The sequence below is a fragment of the Pan paniscus genome, chromosome 8, assembly GCF_029289425.2.
Source record: "Pan paniscus chromosome 8, NHGRI_mPanPan1-v2.0_pri, whole genome shotgun sequence".
Classification (NCBI taxonomy): domain Eukaryota; kingdom Metazoa; phylum Chordata; class Mammalia; order Primates; family Hominidae; genus Pan; species Pan paniscus.
This window is the reverse complement of record NC_073257.2, coordinates 134,816,048-134,834,603: the sequence shown is the minus strand read 5'-3', so window position 1 is coordinate 134,834,603 and position 18,556 is coordinate 134,816,048. Positions and strand designations below refer to the sequence as shown.

The 18,556-nt window shown below is 40.8% G+C and overlaps 1 protein-coding gene across 2 annotated transcripts; it reads right to left on the bottom strand.

The window, feature by feature from the left end:
* Positions 1–293: 293 nt before the first annotated feature.
* Positions 294–15,058, bottom strand: PSTK (phosphoseryl-tRNA kinase). Of its 2 annotated transcripts, none has more exons than XM_055093435.2 (6): positions 10,012–15,058; positions 7,655–7,946; positions 7,208–7,406; positions 4,314–4,389; positions 3,727–3,820; positions 294–510 (listed from the first exon to the last, which is right to left on the bottom strand). In XM_055093435.2, the coding sequence occupies exons 1-6, from the start codon at positions 10,225–10,227 to the stop codon at positions 311–313; spliced, it is 1,077 nt and encodes a 358-aa protein (XP_054949410.1). In that variant the 5' UTR covers positions 10,228–15,058; the 3' UTR covers positions 294–310. The 2 variants fall into 2 exon arrangements, with proteins under 2 accessions (XP_054949410.1, XP_054949412.1); XM_055093437.2 differs by lacking the exon at positions 294–510 and adding an exon at positions 3,186–3,355.
* Positions 15,059–18,556: the final 3,498 nt, after the last annotated feature.

Below are 18,556 nucleotides of genomic sequence, written 5' to 3'. Positions count from 1 at the left end.
CCTTACCTGAGAAGATTTATCACGAGTTAAAAAACAAAACAGCTCCATACATCCGCAACTTGTCCCCCTCCTAGTTTCTTCTCTTTATTCAAGATCCATTTAACTTGACTCCTGTCCCCCAAGCCCTACCCTAAGTGCTCTGGCACATGAGGAAGGCTGCCTCTGTGCTTAGTTATCCACATCACATCTGACAAGTGACTGACTCATTCTGGCATTACTAGCCTAGAAAACATCGTAATACAACACCGTTGTTTTAACAAATTTGTAAAAGCTTACCAAAATGAGACATTTGATTGGCAGTTCAGAAATTTTAATGCTGCTTTGAAAAATACTTCTGTACAATATTATCTTTCTCATAATGAAAAAAAGAAATGACATCTGATATGTCAATGGTTTGCTGAAAGCACAGATATTTTTTGTTTCCTTGTTTTAGGTCTTCCAAAAACTCTGCTTTGAGCTTGTTAAGTTCTTCTGCTAGAAGCTTCAAGTTGTGAGGAAGCACTTGTTCATCTAAAATAAAAAGATATTCTCAAATTACTGGTGTAAATTAAAGTAATCCGGGGTGTCTAATGACATTAGGAAATTAATTTGATTAAACAAACCAGTTAGATTCTATAAACAATCACAATTGAGTTAGTGTAATATATAGAAAAAAGGTCTCAATGTGATATTCAAAAATCGTCTGAAACACGTCAAAGAATTTAAATAACTTGTTAGGAAACGTGTGAGCAGAAAAGACTAACCTGAAAGGGACTTTTTGTTGTTGTTGCCAAGAAAACTCAAGACAGCTGACTTACTACCTTACTGAATTAAGCAGAAAGGCAAAAAAGCAGAAATAGATGACAATTTAGTTTTGAACCTGATAAATAATATCTAGAACAGTAGTTGTCCAACATAACTTTCTGCAATGATGGACCTGTTCTATATCTGCTTTATTCAATACAGCAGCCAATAGCCACACGTGGGCAGTGTTACTGAGAAGCTGAACTTTATTTTTCTGTTAGCTTTATTAGGACATAATTCACATACAGTTTACCCATTTAATCTGTATGATACAGTGTTTTTTTTGTATACTCACAGATATGTGCAACCATCACCAGTTAATTTTAGAACATTTTCATCATCTCAAAAACCCATATCCTGGTGGCTCAAGCCTGTAATCCCAGCACTGTGGGAGGCCGAGGTGGGCGGATCACCTGAGGTCGGGCGTTCGAGACCAGACTGGCCAACATGGTGAAACCCCTCCTCTACTAAAAATACAAAAATTAGCAGGGCATGGTGGCACATGCCTGTAATCCCAGCTACTCGGGAGGCTGAGGCAGGAGAATCACTTGAACCCGGGAGGTGGAGGTTGCAGTGAGCCAAGATCGTGCCATTGTACTCCAGCCTGGGCAACAGAGCAAGACTCCATCTCAAAAACAAAGCAAAACAAAAACCCATATCCTTTAGCTATCATCCTCCTTACCACCTTCCCTTCTGCCCACCCCGCCCCCCCCCCCCCCCCCCAATCTCTAAGCAACCACACATCCACTGTCTATCTCAAGATTTCCCTGTTCAGGATGTTTCGTATGACCGGAAGTATACATACACTTGGTCTTTGGGACTGACTGCTTGCACTTTGCATCATGTTTTCAAGGTTATTCCACATTGTATAGCACATATCAGCATTTCATTCCTTTTTATGGCTGAATAATATTTTGTTGTATGGATTCACCAAATTTTGTTGGTCAGCTGATGGACATGTGGGTTATTTTCATATTTTGGCTATTAGGAATAATGCTGCCATTAAAATACATGTACAAGTTTTTATGTGAACATGTTTTCATCTCTCTTGGGTATACACCTGAGAATGGAATCGTTGGGTCATGTGCTAACGGTATGTTTGAGGGACTGCTGGCTGTTTTCCAAAGCAGCTGTATCATCTGACATTCCTAACATTTCTACACATCCTCAACACTTGGACGTTTTAATTCTAGACCTCCTAGTGGGTGTGAAGTGCTATCTTATGGTTTTGATTTGTATTTCCCCAATGACTAATCATGTTGAGCATGTCTACTCAGATCCTTTGCCCTTTTAAAAATTGGGTTGTGTTTATTATTGAGTGGTAAGAGTTCTTTATATATTTTGGATACAAGTCCCTTATGAGATATATGTCTGCAAATACTTTTTCCCATCTATAGGTTGTCTTTTCACTTTCCTGATGGTAGAGGAACTGAATTTTTAATTAAGCATAAATTAAAAACTACTACTACCTCCCCTGACCCCCCCCAAAAAAAATATATATATATGTATATATATATGGCTCTCTCTCTATCTGTATGTTTTTAAATAGGTGGGATATAAGAGTGATTTGGGCATAACCCTACCCCCCACAATCCCCCAGGACCTTGCTTCATTTTATAGACAGAAAAGAAGAAAGGCAAATGGTTGAGTGAGAACTCCTGGAACTATTTTTTGTCTTATTTTATTTATGATGCCATTTCTGTTCCGGTCCTCTGTTTCTCAAACTTTGCATTGTTACCCATTAATAAGTGGCAATCGGTATTTTTCTAAAATGAAATCAAGTAGAACACAGAGTTCATTAAACATGTGAAGGTGTTTTGTGAAACTTGTTTCCACACATGAGTTCGTGTACTGGGTTATACCCTGGGTTACAATATAAAATCAACTGGTAGATCATAGTTTTATACAAATTCAAAAACAGTATGGCTGGTATATTGTTTCCTTTTCCAATGTTCTAAGCTTTTGTAAAGGTAATAAATGATGGTGATGCAGGGGAGCAGAATGGGAAGCACAGACTGGAACTGGATGTAATTCTGGACCCCAGGTTACCCAAATATTTAGTAGCTGTTCAGCCTTGGACAAGTTACTTGTTCCTCTATGAACCTCCATTTCCCCATTTGTAAAATTACACCTACCTTATAGGACTGTGAAGATTAGAAACAGTATTTGTAAAGCGCTTAACGTATAGAAAGGTGCTCAAAAAATGTTCATTGCTGGTTTTTAAAGGTACAATTTTAAATATAGCAATACAGTATTCAAAACCTAATGGAATTACTGTGTAAAACTCTAGTCACCACATATTTCATCTATTATGTTAATTCAGATTTATAATACATTGACTTTACTCAAATTCCATGCTGATCTTACACCTGGCCCCTGACTACCTTTCCCCCTTTCTTACCTCACCCCATGCTCAATGGCCTCTTCTCGATTCTGCAACACTGCAACCAGCCAACCTTTGGGCTTCTGCACTTGATGTGTTCATTGCCTAGAATAATCCTCCAGATAGCTGCATGGTTCTCTCTTACCCATCTTTGCTTAAATGTCATCTCTGAGAAGCCTTCCTGATTACCTTTTTAAAAATAAATCCTCCCATTACTACACCGCCTTACCTTACTTACATTTTCTTCAGAGCATGGGCATATACTCATGTAATCATGTTTTGTCTGTCTCCTCATTAGAATGTTCTGCTCCCTGCCGATTCCCCAGCATCTAGAGTAAGGCCTAGTACAGTAAGGCGACTCAGTAAAAATTTTATGGATGGATGAACACTCAGTTCCAGAGGTAGAATTTTTAGTTATATTTAGTCAAATTGCATAATTTAATTGAAAACATGATGTGAACTTTTATGACTGAAAATTAATAAACTCTGAGTGTCGGGAATAACAGTAGCAGTAGAAAGTCACAATCATACCAACTCAACACATAACTGACACATCATACCTTTTGCTTCCTTCATTGTCTGAGATACAATCCTTCGGAGTGTCTGATCAGTTTTATGAAGAATGTTAGTTGAACAAATAATTCTGTCTGTGTCCTATGTTAATACAGACATTGTTATTAGAAGTCACATAGTTTTATAAAATAAATGGCTAAAGAATAGGTCACATGTATTTGAAGGGACTAAAAGAAAAGTTTAAGCGGCTTTTCTGTTTGTTATTCTTCCCTACAAGAGAGTCCAACCAAATCAGATCCAGTGGTAAACTGGGTTCCAGCTAGGCGGTGATATGCTGGTGAATGTCTAATAACTGACTCTCCCGGAAAAAAACCCCAGACCTATCTGTAGTGTTTGCCAATTTCTGTGATGTAAACATTCCTACCAACAAACCATCAACAGGCTCCAACACTTCTGAAAGTTTAACAATGGGCTTTGCCCAGCCGGCATGAGCTGTCAGCAGTGAGTGCTGGTGAGAGGCCAAGCCAATGACAACGCCTCTCTCGTTTCACTCACATTTTATATTCAGCTCAAAAGATCTTCCTACAAAAAGTTGTTCCTTCTCATTTACATTAAATTTACACTGGAAGTTTACCTTTTGTTCCATATTGTCCTCAGCATATTTTACTGGATTTTCCAAAGCAGTGAGCAATAAATCAGTCACCTCCAGGCTACAGAGAAAATGGGATAAAATACAATAGATCCTTATATCCAACATCTGACTTTTTTTTTTTTTTGAGATGGAGTCCTGGAGTCTTGCTCTGTCACCCAGGCTGGAGTGCAGTGGCGTGATCTCTAGCTCTGCTTCCCGGATTCGCACCATTCTCCTGCCTCAGCCTCCCGAGTAGCTGGGACTACAGGCGCCCACCACCACGCCCAGCTAATTTTTTGTATTTTTTAGTAGAGATGGGGTTTCACCGTGTTAGCCAGGATGGTCTAGATCTCCTGACCTCGTGATCTGCCTGCCTCAGCCTCCCAAAGTGCTGGGATTACAGGCGTGAGCCACCACGCCCGGCCAACATCTGACTTTTAAGGAACTTGTATTTATGAATATTAAACTGAATTCTAGAGGAATGAAACTGCTATAACCCAAGATTCTTAACAAAAGGAAAAAAACTAAATGATTTAGAAGCTAGCTTCCATGTAGAAAATCCAAATGCAGTAGCTCAAAACAAATGATAAGCTAAGGACCCCTCATTAAAAAATACCAATTTCCTAAGACTCATGTCAATAAGCTTTGAAAAGTCATTCTCTTTTCCCCTCTTAAGGCTGAACCGGGGGCCACAAGAGCTCAACTTTATTCTCTATGGAAAGATGCCTGGTCTTTACTTTCTGGCTCCCGCTTATTTACTGGATATGGATGAGCAAAGTTTCTCACTGAGCAAAGGTCCATGAAGGTTTCAGGTAGAATTCATTCATTGATTTAACAAATATTTATTGAACGTCTTATATGAAAAATACTGTACAACCACATTTTGAGCTGGGGGTGTAGCAAGATCCTTGCGTTTGCCAAGGCTGATAATGTAATAGAGACAGATAAACAGTTAAATAAAGCAAAAAATAATTTCAGATGGTGGTAAGTAGATAAGTGAGCAAAGACAATAAAGTGACAATGATAAGAGTGACAGGGTAGCCCAACTAATGTTCTTTGCTTTAGTAAGGATGGTCAGTGAAGGCAGTCAAGTATAAGAATGTGGGAAGGGCAGAGGGGCAGCAAGTACAAGGGCCCCAGGGCAAGAACATGCTCCTTGTGTTCGTGCAATAGAGAAAGGTTGAAAAGAAGCCAGGAGGGAGAGTGGCAGAATATGAAGTTGGAGAATTAATCTGGGTTAGATCACATAAGTTAGGGTAAGGAGTTTGAATTTTACTCACATTATGGGGGTGGCACTAAAAAGTTTTAAGCGAGTGAGCTCATCAACTTAAAGCTCAACCTCAAGATGATCTTCCTCACACTGAAAAGAGCCCAGGTTCTGGAGTGAGTGCGATCCCACTGGGTCCAGATCTTGGCTCTGCCACTTCCTACCTGGGTATATTACTTTACTTATCTGGGCCTCAGTTATCCCATCTATAAAATGGGGATAGTAGTTTCTACCCTTAAAGGGTGGTTGTGAGGACTGAATGAGACCATATATATAAAGTGTTCAGAACTGGGAGAGAATTTGAGTTTTAGTGACTATTCAGCCAGTGATCACTAGCTAATTTTCACATCCATGCCCTTTTGTTCTATTTAGTCTGTTTGTTTAGAGACAGGGTTTCACTGTCACCCAGGCTGGAGTGCAGTGGCATTATCATAGCTCAACTGCAACCTCAAAATCTTGGGTTCAAGTGATCCTCCCTTCTTGGCCTCCCAAGTGCTGGGATCACAGGTGTGAGCCACTGCACCCAGCTTGTTTACAGTCTTAAAAGAGGTAAAGCATAGCAAATATATTTTTTAAGGGAACTATAACCTTAAGATAAGATTCCTAAAAAGAATTTCAAAAGGAATTATAGACACTGTTCCCAATGTAACCCAAAATTTAAGAAAATATTAGCTGGGGTTGATAGCTCATGCTCGTAATCCCAGCAATTTGGGAGGTCAAGTTGGAAGAATTGCTTGAGGCCACGAGTTTCAGACCAGCCTGGGCAACATAGTGAGACCCTGTCACTACAACAAATTAAAAAATTAGCTGGGCTTGGCAGTGTGGGCCTGTAGTTCCAGTTACTTAGGGGACTCAGACAGGAGAATTGCTTGAGCCCAGGAGGTCAAGCCTGCAGTGAGCTGATACCGATCCCTCATGGACAATATGCAGGAACTAAGGAAATGCGGGCAATATACCTCTGGAACTGCGCTGTCCAATAAATAGCCACTGGCCACATGAGGCTACTTAAGTTTAAATTAATAAGTTAAACAAAAAAATTCGGGTCATCAGTTACACTAGCTACTTTTAAGGGCTCAATAGTCAAATGTGGCTAGCAGCTACCATATTAGTGCAAATATAGAACATTTCCATCGCCAGCAAAGTTTCTGCTAGAAATATGCTGCTCTAGAACTCTCAAGACATACATAATGAATGAAATGCATTAGACAGCATAGCCTACAAGCCTCACATATGCAACAGCAGTGTAACTATGGTGAGCTCTAAGGCAAATAGGACCCAGTACCTGTTGCACTCTTTCACAGATCTCTTTCTATAAGAAAACTACCAGGCAACCTATTTAGACTATCTATTTTAGCAAGAGAATCAAAGATGTGTTCTCTGAATTCCCTGCTCCAACTACTGGAAGACAGTATAACCCTAATAGTTATGAGCAGACATTTGCAAATAAACTTGGGTTCAGATCTTTCTGGACAAACTAAATTTTCCCATTTCACTTTTGGCTTCCACACAAAGTGGGGAATAATGTCTCTCCAACGCCTGTGTGAGGACTAACTAAACCAACACAGACAAAGCACTGACCATGATACCTGGCACAGGGGAGCATCCAGGGAGGGATGACTGAGTGGAATACCTGGCCTCCGAAGCACATGCTGGACTCGGAATTGTGAGGCTGTAGTGTTCCCAAGCATTTTTCTCAGGGTTGGGCTTTTCTAGCTTTCTTCCCATCAGGTGGATGGTCTCAGGAGGCAGTGCCTGTGGCCTCTGGCCATTCCTCTGTAAACAGGTCTCAAGAGGACAATCTAAAAAGAGCTGGCAAAAGCCCAACGAATCTGAAAACAGTTTAAAATGACAGAATTACTGGTATACTATTTTTCCAAAATATGAAATAAACATATATTAGACAAATTATGACAATTATAGTAGGAAAAACTCCATTTGCAATACTGAACATCTAGCTTTTAAAATTAAGTAAATCTACATAACCTCCTAATCAAGTTAAATTCTCATTGAAGACAATAGTGTTTTTGATATGTGAATAAGTATCTCCATGTGTAAGAAAAAAAAAAGTTTTAATTACATTTCCGAGCCAGCTGGTAGACTTCATATCTCATACTCTGATAATAAAAATTGTCATCCAAAACCAAAAACAAAGGTCTAGAAACAGCAGTTTTTGTTAAGAGGTAGCAAGACTGGGCCTCAAATGCTGCAGAAAATATCAGATCTTGATCCTTTAAGCAGGTTATAAAATCTTCCCACATGGCTTCAGTCCTGTTGGGTGGGACAGACATCTGACACCCATTAATGACAGCCATCAAGAAGTATTCCAGGTACTTCAACAGTTCCTGTCGAAGCAATTTCCATTGGGATAGCTACAAGAGACCAAAGAATTGCAATTCATATTAGGCCACTAGGGTGGTCAGTCATCTGGCCTCACTGCCACCCTGCCCCATATGAAAATTTCAGCTCACAATATGGAACCATCTGTAGTTCTCTAACACACCTGGTTTCACATGACTCCATATATACCACTCCTTCTGCCTGGAAAACTAATGTTACTAGTGCTGTGTAAAGCTTTCTGAGACTCAAACATGCAGAAGGCAGCTCAGCCTCTCCCTTGCCCATCATGAAACCCCATTCTATACATATATCTCCACTCTAGCAGTGCTTACACAGTTTAAGCATTTGTTTACACTTCTCTCTCTGCTAGATCACTGTCCATTGCATACTCAGCCTCCAGCAGAGGGTCTGGCACCTAATAGGTACTCCAGAAATGTATATTAAATGGATGACTGACTGAATAAGTGAATAAATGAAAGAACTTATTTATCATCCAAGAGAAAGGTGGAGTCAAAATCAGCATCCTGCCAAAATAGTCTGGCTAAGATATAATAATGCAGGTTTTCCCTTGAAATGGGAAAGGTAGTAGACAGCAAAAAGATCAGGTGAAAAGTCTCTGGGTCAAGAAGAAAAGACCTCAGGCTAACAAATGAGTTGATATGGGATGGGGAAAGATGGAGGAAACAAACTGAGGGGAATAAACAGCTTGAGAATACAAGTAATCTTGTGCTGGTCAAGGGCTGTGGAGAATCCTGACATAGTTAAGAAATCTAAGCTGGAGGGAAAACACGAGGACAGGGGAGTGAGAACTCTCACTTGCCTGCCCATGCCTTACCACCACTGAGATTACACTATATACAACAAACACATCAGCTAAACCCACTAAATTGGAAACACATATCACTTCCTAAGTGAGCAGATGAGTCCCACAGTCTTTGTCCATAGGAAAAGCGTGGAAAAAACAACATAATACAAGTGAAGGGAAAGCCAGCAAATACAACAATCCCTATCGACAACTTTCAGCTTTCTCCGAAGTGTTGAAAATACTATCATCCAGGTCAATCCTGCGCTATCCTGACACTGCACTTACTTCACAATTAACCAAGAATGAGAAAGTAGATACACTTTGCTGGAGAGCCCATGCACCAAATGTACTGTATTTTTGTATATATACTTAGAAAGTAGAGTCACATAACATTTGCATTTGATTTCTGTAAATTCATCTACATTAGGCATTAAACAACAAAAATAATAATGTTAACATTTCAGAATATTTCAAAGAGTATTTACTCAAGAGTGAGCATGAGAAACACGAATGTAATCTACTCTTCCCCCAGTGGTCTCAGTTTCCACATGCTTCTCCAAGAGGATGTATCTCACTGTGCTGAGTGTGAGATGAGGAGGGCTTAAAGAGATGTACTTGGAACATACAAGTTGTTCCGTAAATACAAACCCATTACTTCCTCTGGTGGTCAACTAAGAAACAGCCATCTTTCCCAAAGCTGGCAGAGGCAGATTTACTTTGAGATGAACAAAGATTAAGCTTCGTAGGTCTGATAATGCATTTGTACAGCCTCTTTCTATCGTTCTGAGGGACCCTAGAAATTTTGTTACTTATAGTTTTTATTCCTTTTCTTAAAGAGGATTCCTCAAATTACAAAACCTGAATCCACCCGTAGCTAGACGTTAAAGTTTCAGAACTTCTTTCCCTCTCCTAAGGAGAAACTTCCTAAGGGATTTTCGACAGTGCATTTGACTACAGGGGCTTTCCACCTTGCACGCTGACTTGAGAACCTGACCCTGCCTGAAGACTCAACTGTATAGAATATACAACATATACATGCATCAAATATACAGATAAGCCTCTAAAATGCATCGTTCTAACAGTTGGCTTTGTAACCACTTTCTACAGCCAACGCATTCACCCTCTGCAGTAACTATGTGAACCCAGCTCCACTTTTCTCGAACTTCACCTCCCACACAAAGCACGGTCTAGTGTGCAATGGGCGCTCATGGCAAATCACCCAGGACCGCGTGGACGCGAGGGTCCCCGCCCCGCCCCGCCCCGCGGCCCAGGCCCCGCCCCTCCGTGCTGACCGCCGGTCGCGCTCTTGCCCCGACGAGAAACGCGTCGGGCATGACGTCATCATACGCGACAACACCGACGGCCCAACCCTGCTCCTGCCGCAGCCGGTGGGCGAGGGCGCGCGCGAAAGTCGATTTTCCTGCCGCGGGGAGGCCACAGAGGACGCAGAGGCCTCGTTTCCGCGGCCCGTCGCTGCCGGTTCCTCTGGTGTTCTCGGCGGTCTTCATGTCCGGGCTGCCCGGGGAGACCAGAGGAGTCTGGGAGCGTTGTCTCCGCTCTACCGTCTGCCCTGCGCGCACGCGCAGCGTCTCCGCCGCCTACCGGCGCAGTGGAGGAACTGGCCTGGCTGGGTTTCCGTGCGGCCCCAGAGGCACCTGCTCCACCGGCGCCCTGCTTGCTCCCAGGGACCAGAGGCTGGAGAGACCGCGACGCTGCGTTCCTAGCTCCTGGACATTCCCAAGGGGTCCCAGAGTTAGGATTAATCTTCAAATAGAATCACCCTCCCTGCCGAAAGTTGCCAGCCAATAGGATTGGCGCCTCAGTTTTGTTAGGATGAGGTCTTTCTGCTTAGGAAAATCCCAAAAGAGACGTTGAGCCTTTCCCTCCAGCAATCTTTCGAAAATAAGTTACTGGAAATCAAAGAATAGAAGGCGAGGCTGACAGTTCGACCGCGCTCCTTTGCGGTTCCCAGATGTGAAGAGTGCAAGGACAAAGTAAACATTCGTTATTGTGCCCTCACGGCACCAGTGGGCAGCAAGCGTGAAGAAATATTGTCAGGAAAGGCACATCCACAGACCTCAATTCCAGTGCATGCAGACAGAGAACAATAGGTGTTTGTGTTAAAAAGTAATACTAAGCTATGGAGAGGTACAAAACAAGTTTTTGTTTTTTGTTTGTTTGTTTTTAAGACGGAGTCTCGCTCTGTCGCCCAGGCTGGAGTACAGTGGCGCAATCTCGGCTCACTGCAACCTCCGCAACCTCCGCCTCCCCCGGGTTCACGCCATTCTCCTGCCTCAGCCTCCCGAGTAGCTGGGAATACAGGCGCCTGCCACCAGGCCCAGCTAACTTTTTGTATTTTTAGTGGAGACGGGGTTTCACCATGTTAGCCAGGATGGTCTCGATTTCCTGACCTTGTGATCCGCCCGCCTCGGCCTCCCAAAGATTACAGGCGCAAGCCACTGCGCCCGGCCAAGACAAGTTGTTTTTGTTTGGGGGTGTGTTGTAGAAAAATTGAATTCAGATTACAGTTTTTTGTTTTTTGAGACAGGGTCTCACTCTCTCGCCCGGACTGGAGTGCAGTGGTCCGATCTCGGCTCACCGCAACCTCTGCCTCTCAGGCTCGAGGGATTCTCCTGCCTCAGCCTCCCGAGTAGCTGGGATTACAGGCGAACACCACTACTGCCCAATTAATTTTTGTATTTTCAGTAAGAACGGGGGTTTCATGTTGGACAGGCTGGTCTTGAACTCCTGACCGCAAATGATCCACCCTCCTCGGCTTCCCAAAGTGCTGGTATTACAGGCGTGAGCCACCACGTCGGGCCTAGATTCCAGATTCTTTTATCCTTATATTTTAGGGGATAATTCCTTCTTACCTGTAAAGGGTATGTTCAAAATGTGAAGCCGTGAGGACAAAAAATATGACAAGTAACCTGCTAAAGCTGATATAATTTGTATGAAGCACATACAAATAATCTCATTTTCCTTTGGACTGAAAGTGAAGAGCAATGAGTTAAACTCTTCATTTCATGACATTTTATCATTATTGGTCCAGTATAAGGTCCCTCTCCTTAATTTGCCCCTCCCCCACTTTTCCAAGAGACAGGGTTTTGCTTTGTCACCCAAGCTGGAGTGGAACCATAGCTCATTGTAACCTCGAATTTCTAGGCTCAAGCAATCCTCCTATCTCAGCCTCCTGAGTAGCCGGGAGTATAGGCATGTGCCATTGAGCCTGGCTCCACTGTCTTTTATCTCCCATCCTCCACATCCACACCCATTTAACCCCTGCAGGCAACCGGTTTTTTTTTTTTCTTTTTATCATAGTTATTTTTGTTTTGGTTATGTATATTTTTTAAATAGGCTTTATTTTTTAAAGCAGTTTTAGGTTCACAGCTAAACTGAGCAGAAAGTAGAGTTCTCATATACTCCTTCCCCTCCTCATTCATAACCTCCCCCACTATCAACATCCTTCACCAGAGTGATACATTTGTTACAATCAATAATCAATGAACCTACATTGACACATCATTATCACCTAAAGGCCATAGTTTACTATTGGTGTAAAATAGTTTACTATTGGTATTTGGGTTTACTCTTGGTGTACATTCTGTAGGTTTTGGCTATGTATAATGACACATCTCCATCAGTACAGAATAGTTTCACAGCCCAAACATCCTCAGAGCACAGAGCACAAACATCCTCTGTGCTCCATCGGTTTATCCTCCCTCTCCTCTAACCCCTGACACCATTGATTTTTTTATGTCTGTCTCTGTAGTTTTGCCTTGTCCGGAATAACATACAATTATATAATTGTAATCACACAGTCTTTTTAATTTGCTTCTTTTACTTAGTAATATGCATTTAAGGCTCCTCTATGTCTTTTTATGGCTTGACAGTGCATTTCTTTTTAGCCATGAATAATATTCCAATGTCTAGAGGTACCACAGTTTAGTTTTCCACTCGCCTACTGAAGGACATCTTGGTTGCTTCCAAGATTTGGCAATTATGAATAAAGCTGCTATAAACATCCATGTGCAGGTTTTTGTGTGGACGTAAATTTTCAACTCATTTGGGTAAATATCATATCAAGAAGCGTGACTGCTATATCATACAGTAAGAGTGTTTAGTTTTGTAAGAAACTGCCAAACTGTCTTCCAAAGTGGCTGTACCATTTTGCATTCCAGTCAGCAATGAATGAGACTTCTTACTGCTCCATATCCTCCCTCATATTTGGTGTTGTCAACGTTTTGGATTTTCGTCATTCTAGTAAGTGTGTAGTGGTATCTCACTATTCTTTTAGTTTGCATTTCCTTACTGACATATGATGTTAAACATCTTTTTTCTTTTCTTTTCTTTTCTTTTGTGAGACAGAATCTTGCTCTGTCACTCAGGCTGGAGGCAGATCATGGTTCACTACAGCCTCAACCTCCCAGGCTCAAAGCAATCCTGCTGCTTCAGCCTCGTGAGCAGCTGGGACTACAGGCATGCACCACCATGCCTGGCTAATTTTTATTTTTATTTTTGTAGAGATGAGGTCTCCCTATGTTGCCCAGGCTGGTCTCAAACTGCTGGGCTCAAACAAACCTCTGCATCACCATGCCTGGCTAATTTTCATTTTTGTAGAGATGAGGTCTCCCTATGTTGCCCAGGCTGGTCTCAAACTCCTGGGCTCAAACCTCATGCCTCAGCCTTCCAAAGTGCTAGGATTACAGGCGTGAGCCACCATGCACAGCCAAACATCTTTTCATATGCTTATTTGCCATCTGTACATCTTCTTTGGTGAGGTGCCTGTTCAGATCTTTTTGCCTATTTTATTTACCATTTTTGAGATGGGGTCTCACTACATTGCCCATGCTGGTCCCAAACTCCTGGGCTTGAGCAATCCCCCACCTGAGTAGCTGGGGTTACAGGCATGCACCATTATGCCTAGCCTCTTTTTGCCCATATTTAAATTGGGTTGTTTTCTTGTTGTTCAGTTTTAAGCGTTGTTTGTATATATTGGACAACAGTCCTTTTTACAAGATCCCTTTGGCAAACATTTTCTCCCAGTCTGTGGTTTATCTTTTCATTCTTGTCACAGTGTCTTTTGGAGATAAGTTTTTAATTTTAATGAAGCCCAGTTTACCAATGACTTCTTTCATGCATCATACCTTTGGTGTTTTATCAAAAATATCACCAAGCCCAGTATTCTAGATTCTCTGTTATCCGCTAGTCTTATAGTTTTGGGATTTACATTTTGTTCTATGATCCATTTTGAGTTAATTCTTGTGAAGGAGGTAAAGTCTGTGTGTAGATATCTAGTTTCAGCACCAGTTGTTGAAAAGACTATTTTTTTGTCCATCGCATTGCCTTTGCTCCTTTGTCAAAGATCAGTTGACTGTATTTATGTGGGCTCTCTCTCTATTCTGTTCATTGATCTATTTGTCTATTCTTTTGCCAATATGACACTATCTTTATTATTATAGCTTTATAGTAAGTCTTGCAGTTGGCTACTGTCAGTCTCCTAGTTTTGCTCCTTCTTTAATATTGTGCTGGCTAGCCTAGATCCTTTGCCTTGCCACATAAACTTTAGAATCACTTTGTTGATATCCACAAAACAGCTTGCTGGGGTTGAGACTGTGTTGAATCTATAGATCAAGTTGGGAAGAAATGACATCTTGACAATATTATTTCTATTCATGAACATGAAATATTTTAGTTTATTTCTTTCAACAGAGTTTTGTAGTTTTCATCATATAGATTTCATGCATATTTTAAAAATTTTATACCTAATAAAAAGAAGTTTTAAATTTAAGTATTTCATTTTGGGGGGTGTTCATGTAATGGTATTGTGTTTCTAATTTGAAATTTCACTTGTTCATTGCTGGAATTAAGAAAGTGGTTGATTTTTATGTCTTGACCTTGTATCCTAAAACTTTGCAATAATCATGTATTAGTTCCAGATTTTTTGTTATGGATTCTTTTGGATTTCTACATAGACAATCATGTCATCTGCAGACAGTCTTATTTCTTCCTTCCCAACATGTATACCTTTTATTTTCTGTGTCTTATTCTATTAGCTAGGACTTCCAGTATAATGTGAAAAAGTGGTGAGAGAGGACATTCTTGCCTTGTTACTGATCTTAATGGAAAAGTCTCTAGTTGGTCACCATTAAGTATAATGTAAGCTATAGGTGTTTTGTAGATAGTTATCAGGTTGAGGAAGCACTCCTCTATTCCTAATTTGCTGAGGGTTTGTATCATGAATGTCTGTGGAATTTTGTCAAATGCTTTTTTTGCATCGATTGATATGATTATGTGATTTAATTATTTAATGTCTTGATATGACGGATTACATTAACTGGTTTTCAAACATTGAACCAGCTTTGCATGCTTGGAATAAAACCCACTTGGTTTTTGTGTATAATTTTTATACATTTTAAAATTCAATTTGCTAATATTTTGTTAAGGATTTTGGCATCTATATACATACAAAAGAGATAGTTCTAGGTCCAAGAGAAGTATTGGTCTGTAGTGTTCTTTTCTTGTAATGTCTTTGTTTTTGACATCTGGGTCATGTTGAACTCATAAAACAAGTTAGAAAGTATTCCTTTTGCTTCTACCATCTGGAAGAGATTGTAGAGAATTGGTATAATTTCCTCAAATGTTTTGTAGAATTTGCCAGGTTATCAATCTAACCTCAATTATCTTTTCAATAATCTATTTTGGGAAAACCATTTTTAAAGTTTTTTGTAAAAACATAATGCTTTGTATTTCAGAATTCCAAAATGAACTATTGTCACTTCAAAGTTAGGTGTCTACTACCTAAAAAGACATGCTTCCCAAGAATAGGTTCAAATATAAGCATGTGACATTGACATATAGCCTTAATTATAGTTTGCTCTTAAATTTGTAAAGCTTTCCTTTACAGACCTCAATCTCACCTGAGGCTCAGAAAAGGACAATAGTGTGATTACATATTTACTGGATATATGATTCTCTTAAATCAGCAGGGTGTAGCCAGGCATGGTGGCTCATGCCTGTAATCCCAGCACTTTGGGAGGCCGAGGTGTGAGGATCACTTCAGGCCAGGAGCTCTAGAACAGCTTGGGCAACAAAGCGAGACCCCACCTCTACAAAAATAATTAGCAACATGACATCATCACATTACTACTGGAGATTGATACAGGGTCTAGGTGGGTGGCTGTGGGACCAACAATGGGGCCCAGAGCAATTGGGGATGTGAACTTAGGTCCCATTTTGCATACTCCCTCCTTGTCTTAGCCCCAGGGTTGCCCATTTCACCCTACGGGAAGGGGAGCTACTCTTGGCTGCATTTCAAGCTCCTTTCACTCTAGCTTGGGATGCCCCAGACATCATCCTTCTGCATATTCAGCGTGGCTGCCTTCTGTAGTCTACTCACTTGTCCCTGCATGCACTGGGGTCAAGGCTGGGTGTTCTGTGTAGTTTAGGATGAGAAGAGTTATATGGGAAAAATTCTTCTTTATCATGTAAAAATGGTCATCCCCATTATTGTTTGGATATTTGTTCTCTCCAAATCTCATGTTGAAATTTGATCCCCAATGTTGGAGATGTGGCCTAGTGAGAGGTATCTGAGTCGGGCGTTGTTAGGCCATTCTTTCGTTGCTACAAAGAAATACCAGAGAATGGGTAATTTATAAAGAAAAGAGGTATAATTGGCTCACAGTTCTGCAGGCTGTACAGGAAGCATGGCACTGGCATGTGTTCAGCTTCTGGGAGCTTTTACTCATGGCAGACAGCCAAGCAGGAGCAGGCATGTCACATGGTGAAAGCAGGAGCATGAGAGAGTTGAGCGGGAAGTGAAACACACTTAAACAACTAGATCTTGTGAGAACTCATTATCATGAGGACAGCACCAAGCCATGAGTGATCTGCCACCCATGACCCAAACACCTCCCACCAGGCCCCACATCCAACATTGAGGATTACAATTCAACATGAGATTTAGTGGGGACATATATTCAAACTACATCAAGGATGAATCCTTCAGGAATAGAGTAATTCCCTTCCTGGGGAGGGAGAAGTGAGTTCTTGCTCTATTAGTTCCCATGAGAGCTGGTTATTAGGGGCCTGGTGTCTCACCTCTTGCTTCCTCTCTCACCATATGATCTCTGCACATGCAGGCTCTCCACTTTCCATGACAAGTAGAAGCAGCCTGAGGCCATTAACAGGAGCAAATGTTGGCTCCATGCTTCTTGCACAATCCACAGAGTCATGAGCCATATAAGCCTCTTTGTAAACTAACCAGCCTCAGGTATTGTCTATAGCAAAATTAAATGGGTCAAGACATCTCCATCACCCCTTGTTGGCAGAGGTCTTTTTCCCAGGCCAGCAACTGTCATAGCTTCCATTGTTCCCTCTGAGCTCAGTATATGTTTGGTGGACTGACACTTCCAAAAAACCTTTATGTCAGAAGAAAGCCTGGTGGGCAAATTAAGTGAAAACAACAGAAATTGAGTGACTGTGGAAGAGGCTAGTGACAGCCTACTCCTTACCAAGAGAGCCTGTGTGGAACAAAAGAATCAACTGAGCCAGGAATTAGAAACTCTATTTATCCACAGAGGGAAAATGGACCAGAGATTGACAGCCATCTCCCAGAGTCAGGGCAGCTGAGAAGGAATGTACAGGGAAATAGTATTTGAAAATTACGTCAAGGTCAGTCAAACTGCAACTGTTACAGATTTAAGCATTTATTAATACCACATCAATGTGATTACCCTCCCAAACCTATGTAGTCCACATTCCCATTCCCCATTTCAAGAAAGGACACTACCTTTAGCCCAGCTAACCTAGCAGTCATCCTCGATCCTTCCCTCTTCTTCACCCCCAAATCAAGTTTATCTGCAAGTCTCCTCCATTTTATCTTCAAAATATATCTCCATTGCTGCCTTTCATTCCAGGCCTCTACAGATTCACAAGCTCTTAACTGAAACCACTGTATCCAGATGTAGTTTGAAATTAGTAATATTTTGGAGTTTAGTAGGCAATACATATAATACATTACATGCTCAGTGGGTGTCTAATAAAAATACATTAATAAATAATACATATATTAGTAATCAAATAAATTAATATTTCTGCAATGAAATTTATGCATTTTCATCCACCCCAAATAACCATCATTTGAAATCCCATGTTCATCCTCTTTTTGTACTTATAGTCCTGAAAAATTTTATGTTTAAAACAAGTTACAAAAATGGTATGCTATTTGTAACCTTTTAGGATGTAACTTTTTTCACTTTTATTACTGGGAGTCACCCATAGTACTGTATATTGATGTAGTTCATTAATTTTGACTGCTGAATATTTCATTATGTAAATATAATTTATTCATCTTGTTGGTGGGCATTATGGTTGTTTCAAGATTTTGCTATTGTGAATGGTGCTACAATAAACATTCTTGTGTATGTCCCCAGTTGTATGTATGCATCAATTACTATTGTGTATATGTTTAGGTGTAAAACTGCTAGACTTGAAGTTTTGGAGATAATATCAAACTATTTTTCAGAATGATTCCATCAATCTACATTCCTGTTAACATTTTAAAAATCCAGTAGACCTACATCTTCTTTAACATTTGATTTTTATTTTTACCAATCTAATGGACATAAAATATCATTGTGGTCTTGCTTTGCATTTCCCTAATCACTAACAATGTTGAACACCTCTTCACTTGTTCCTTCAGTTTTTTGGCTGTGTATATTTACTCTCCTGTGAAATGCTCGATGTATTTCAATGTATTCTGCACACTCTCACTGTAACTAACCCACTTCCATGATAAAAGCATTCATCCATTCATAAGGGAAGAGCCCTCATGTC

Bases quoted from the DNA above. Each gene is read 5' to 3' on its own strand.
- PSTK (XM_055093435.2), bottom strand. From the start codon at position 10,227: ATGAAGACCGCCGAGAACACCAGAGGAACCGGCAGCGACGGGCCGCGG. The intron at 7,407-7,654 runs GTAATTAAAACT...AACTGTTTTCAG, and splicing joins CTACCAGCTGGCTCGGAAAT to ATTCGTTGGGCTTTTGCCAG. The intron at 3,821-4,313 runs GTAAACTTCCAG...GTATTAACATAG, and splicing joins AGGACAATATGGAACAAAAG to GACACAGACAGAATTATTTG.